This window comes from Populus euphratica, unplaced genomic scaffold (genome assembly GCF_000495115.2).
Source record: "Populus euphratica unplaced genomic scaffold, PopEup_1.0 scaffold41.1, whole genome shotgun sequence".
NCBI classification, from domain to species: Eukaryota; Viridiplantae; Streptophyta; class Magnoliopsida; order Malpighiales; family Salicaceae; genus Populus; species Populus euphratica.
Window position 1 is genome coordinate 77,400 of NW_011499868.1, and position 5,424 is coordinate 82,823.

Here is a 5,424-nt window from a genome sequence, read left to right on the forward strand (position 1 = left end):
TTTATTATTATTGAACCTGGAACACTCTCTCTTTGACTCTGGCTATTGTCACTGTTGCTCCTAATAACTACAGGTGCTTTCAAATTCCTTGATTTTGTTTTTCAAGTGTTAGGCAATCCGCTTCCAATTGTTTTTTTTTTATATAATTTCATGAATTTTATTTATCTAATTATCTGTCTATCCATCTTGCTAGTGCTGCAATTATGATGGAATATTTCGTGATTTGTTGGGTTTGGATGGACAAATACCGACAACAAGAAAAGAATGAAAGTGGTGACTAGGTTTTGTTTTTTTTTGTTTTTTTAATTGATGGCAAGGTTATAATATTTAATATAATGTTATTTTTATCATTAAATAAAATATAATGACTATTCTATAAATAATTAAATATTTTTTTTATATAAAAATATAAGTTTCAGCATGTATATAAAACTTATAATATAAATTGTAATTTTTTAAAACTTGACGAGTAAGTGTAGTTTTGATCAAATTATAGGATGAATAGTAGGAGTGATTTTTTATAATAAAAACTATTTCCATGTGTTGAGTATTTAAAAAAATAAAAAATAAGAAATTATCAAATTGAACTTTCTTTTCTTCAGAAAAAGAAAAATGAAATACATCAATAATAATTATAATGATAGGATACAAAAGATTAAATCTAATTTGTAAACATAGTTCTAAGTATCGATAAATTTTATATTAGCCCAAGAGCTCTAATCTAAGATGTATGACATCATTCAAGGTGATGTTACCCCAACTACCACCAAGAATACAAAACCCACTGATTTGTGCTATAAACCAAACCGCTAAACAAAACAGAAGGAAGCTCCCACTGAAACCTCACACTCACACGTTATAAGTATACATTGGACAGCGGAAATCCCATACAATTCCCGTTCTCCAGCTCTTTCCATCTCCAAAAACAATGGCTTTCATGATTTCTAAAGCTCAGCAGTGCATCTTAGAAACCGAGAAATCGAACCAAAACCACCCCGAAGTTGAAGACAAACAAGCACTCACTTTTCCTGTCAGCAGCCAGCTCCATTTAAAACCATCTGTTCATTCCATGGACAAAGATGTTATCCTGAAACGTATCCGCCACCACAAGAGGTCAAACAAGGTAAAAAACGCTATCCAAGCTCTGACTACGCTTACAGGCAGCTTAGACCAAGAAAACATGGTGTTAGCAGACCAGCGAAAGTGGCTGGACCCTGATGATGCGTTCTCCTCATCTTGAATGTGGCAATATAATTGATGAACTTTGTTGCTTGGATTGTTGGATGCATCACACTTCCTTCAAGCCGAAGAGAAGGGCAGGACTAAGAGAATGAATCTACTCTCACCTTAGTAAAAACCAGATTGTGACACTTCGTGATTGAAGCTTCAATATGCCCAAGTTAAGATATTGTGACCATGTTTGTGATTGCTATATATATCTTTTACGAATTGATGTTCTTGTATTGCCATTGTTCAGCAATTGCAGTTTAATGGACTTGCCTTCAAGAACATTTCTCTCTGAATTCAATATAAGCTCTCGAAGCTTCATCACCCCCAGGCCTCGAGTGAAAGGGTTTCCAAAAAACCTTTGAATGTCCACAATGCATTTGGGTTTCTTTTCTTTTTCTTTTTAATCCAATTCGAAACTCCCAGTTCATATCGGCAAAATCAGCTCTGGTTGTCATGGTCTTGGATCATAGAGCAGCTATGGTGTGTATGTGAAGACAAGTTTGTTCACTAATCAAAGAAAAAAAAAGGGTACAGATAACCACATATCATATGCACCGAGTAGATTCTAAGAGATTGAATCCAGCAAGTCACCAAGATTAGAGAAATCCTCAGGAGGAAGGGCTGGAGAGGGCTTCTGAGAGATACAACTGATTTGTTTATATATGATTCAAAATCCAGAATGCAGCAGCCCCTTTTGAATGATTAACCTATATTTTCCACAACAATAAGACGCCAATATATTCTATCAACTTTTTAAGTATCAAAGAATGGGAAGGAGAGTAGGAGGCATTGTTGGAATCCAATAGGTGATGCCTTGAGATTCGAAATAGGCAAAGATTTTAGCAGGACAGGTCCCCCAGCAAATTGCCGTTAACAATTTCTCTAACACAGATTAGATTTCATAATGATCAACAATCAATCCTCGGGAATCATAAAATACTTGAACGATACAATACAAAAGGTGTAAACGTTAACTGTAGACGACTCAATTTTGCATGCGTTTCAGTGGAGTTGAAAGTGATGTAAGAATTACTATGGTGCAGTAGCTTGAAAATACGCTTTGGGAAGTCGAGTAACTCGCCTCTTTTCGATATCAATGTCTTACACTAGCTTTGAATGGCTCAGTATTACATGGGCACATTAACAAGAAACTGACTCGCAAGCTTGTCATTTCTTACTGAACAAGCCAGAAGAAGATATGAGGCGAAGTGCTTGGTTGGGGTTGTTCAAAACCGAAGATGATCTTGAAAGCTGCATTTTCTTTTTCTTCAAGAACTCCAGCGACTTTTGTATGCATTGAGGAGGTGCCATCTCCTTCAAAATAACAGTTTCTTTCCTGCAAATTAAAATTCAATAACATTATTATTTTGTTTCAAAAACATCATTTCCAAGTTTAGCTTTCAATTATGCCTCACCCCAAGCTTCTGCGCTTTTTCTTTTTTGGAAGCCGCTTCTCTTCAGCGTTCTCATCCTCAGAATCGGACAAAAAGACTTTTCTGCAGACAGCATAATTTCTCTTGGTTAGAATCCTGTACATGGAGATAGAAAACATCTTTTTCTGTCCTCATTCATCTGCTTGGGTGTGTGTTTGTGTGCGCGAGCTTGTTTTCTGTCCTCATTCATCTGCTTGGGTGGGTGTGTGTGTGTGTGCTTGGGGGAGAGAGAGAGAGAGGGTGAGGGAGAGAGGGGTATCATACTTCTCCCGAGCTGCAAGCAGTTGAACAATATCACTTGGAAGCATCCCTCCATAGCCCAGAGACTCTTTCTCTGTTTCTGTTTCAATTTCAGTTTTCGCTTCTACCACATCTCGCACACTTTCATTCACTTTAGGTGGTTGTGCTGTTTTCCTCCGTGCCAATCGTCTGCGCTTTTCTTTAGCCTCACGAACAACTCTATTCAAAGTTAAACAGGTTTGTAAAACAAGCTGCTAACATCAAACTAAACATAAATAAAAAAACAGTAGAATCAACTTTTGAAGAAGTATATAACTATATCTAGATTTGGCTTTGTAAAACTGTAAGGGAAAAGCAAAAGGAAAACCATAAGGACTATATCTAGATTTGGCTTTGTAAAACTATAAGGGAAAAGCAAAAGGAAAAACCATAAGGGAAAAGCAAAAGGAAAACCAAACCAACAATATTGAATCTAGGAGTAAAATAGTTTTTGCAGCCTTTGAAAAAAATAAAACAGCTAATATTCCATGCATGTTGCATTTCCTAGAACAGGAGAACATTCCGCTATTTTGTAAAAGACTTCCAATTCTGCTGATTATTGATTTGCTACTGACCTAAATTTGTTCTTCTTCAGTAAATGAGTACAGACGCCTTCTGCTCATACATGCCCAGAATATAAAAGTTTACCCTTGTCCAGTATAACCCAGTTTATGAAATGGAGGCACATGTGATTTGTGCACTGTGATTTTTTGAACTCTAACCATCCCTAACCAGTGTTCTCTTAGGCTTCAAACCATGCCCACTTTGCCAAATTAAACTTTAGTGCTACCTCCCAGAAAAACTGACCCACACTGTCCATCTTGCTAAAGAGAATGCCTCTACTTTTCAAAGGTTAAACATCAACAAGGCCTCCTAGCCAAGCCCAAGGCTTGCATGACACTTAACAAGAGCTGAATGGGTAAGTTATTATAAATCCGTCAACTAGATACCAACATAGCTGATCCTTGTGGTATGCATAACTAGAATAGCAAAGTTGCAGCAGCAGTCTTCACTATCCTCACATCAATAACTTAATCTAAAGCTCAGTGTTTCCTGGGAAATTCAAAATGGGCCACATCCCACATTAATAGCAGCTCAGAAGACTACCTAAGCAAAGTTGCCATAGTCAGCTCCTAATTTATTAACCAAAAAGAGCTCTCCAACTAAACAAACACCATGCTCCACGAATTGAAATGGAAATTCAAAATGGGCCACATCCCACATCAATAGCAGCTCAGAAGACTAGTTGCCATAGTCAGCTCCTAATTTATTAACCAAAAAGAGCTCTCTAACTAAACAAACACCATGCTCCACGAATTGAAATTAGGAATTAGAGGGTCATATAGAAACAAGGAGTATTAAAAACATCACACAGAACAACCAGATATCCTAAGAACAGCAAGAAAGTATGGGCAGCCAATAAAGAAAAACCCTAAGCAAACTGTAAACCTTTCATGGAGGAAGTCAATTCAGGAAGCAGATAGAAACAAGGAGTATTAAAAACATCACACAGAACAACCAGATATCCTAAGAACAGCAAGAAAGTATGGGCAGCCAGTAAAGAAAAACCCTAAGCAAACTGTAAACCTTTCATGGAGGAAGTCAATTCAGGAAGCAATTTGGCAAATCAAAGGAGAAACCATTAAAAGACAAGCAATTCATGTTCTGCTAAGTAAATAGTATTTCATTAGTATCATTATTTTTCTCCCAAGGACTTCTACATTTCGCACCATCCAGTGCTTCTCTCGCGCCGGTTCTGAATACCACAACTTAAGAAGAAGAGAGAAACTTTAAAACTTCAAGATTTGGTAATCAAATTCACAAAATTCCATCAATATATAATATTTTCTCCTAAAATGAGTCAACTTTCCAAATAAATGCCATAAATTAAAAACATCAATGACTTTAACTAGTGCAGTTTCCCTCAAGTAGTTATCCAAAATAAATGATTCAACCAGCGCAAAATTTCAAGTAAATGCCACCACCCCTTTTTATAGTTCCACCCCATATAGCCACGACAAAAGAAAAAACAAAAGATATCAGCTTCAATTCAAAAACCCGTTATCAAAATAACTAGAAACGCTATTTAGAGTCAAATCAAACTAAAATTAAAAAAAAAATGCAAAAAATAATAAGCTCAATCAAGAAAACAAATTTCTTTTAAGGGTCTTGTTTGCTAAAAATTGAGACTGTAGTTCAGATAACAACGTAAGTACCTTGCCTTACTTTCTTTCTGAACTCTTCTTATCTCTTCATCTTGTTGTATTCCCTGTAAACATAACAAAACATCAAAAAAAAAAAAAAGATTTTTGAATAAAACAAAAAATTGAAAAATAAAAGGGATAAATTTTGGAACCTGCTCTGCAGTAAATTCCTCAGGTGCGTCCGATTCCGAATCTTCTCTGCCCGACATCTTGTATTACTTGTCTGGTTTTGAGGTTTCTCTCTAGTCTTAGGGTTTTAAGGTTTAAGGATGTAATAT

At 36.1% G+C, this 5,424-nt stretch overlaps 1 protein-coding gene across 1 annotated transcript; it reads right to left on the reverse strand.

Moving 5' to 3' along the window:
* Positions 1 to 2,022: 2,022 nt before the first annotated feature.
* On the reverse strand, positions 2,023 to 5,424 carry LOC105126492 (UDP-N-acetylmuramoyl-L-alanyl-D-glutamate-2, 6-diaminopimelate ligase). The gene is made up of 5 exons (XM_011027363.1): positions 5,299 to 5,424; positions 5,159 to 5,211; positions 2,928 to 3,122; positions 2,646 to 2,726; positions 2,023 to 2,566 (listed from the first exon to the last, which is right to left on the reverse strand). Exons 1-5 carry the CDS (start codon positions 5,353 to 5,355, stop codon positions 2,398 to 2,400), a joined length of 555 nt encoding a protein of 184 aa, XP_011025665.1. The 5' UTR covers positions 5,356 to 5,424; the 3' UTR covers positions 2,023 to 2,397.

Bases quoted from the DNA above. Each gene is read 5' to 3' on its own strand.
- LOC105126492 (XM_011027363.1), bottom strand. From the start codon at position 5,355: ATGTCGGGCAGAGAAGATTCGGAATCGGACGCACCTGAGGAATTTACT. The intron at 5,212-5,298 runs GTTCCAAAATTT...TTATGTTTACAG, and splicing joins AGGAATTTACTGCAGAGCAG to GGAATACAACAAGATGAAGA. The intron at 3,123-5,158 runs GTACTTACGTTG...AACTTTGAATAG, and splicing joins CAGAAAGAAAGTAAGGCAAG to AGTTGTTCGTGAGGCTAAAG.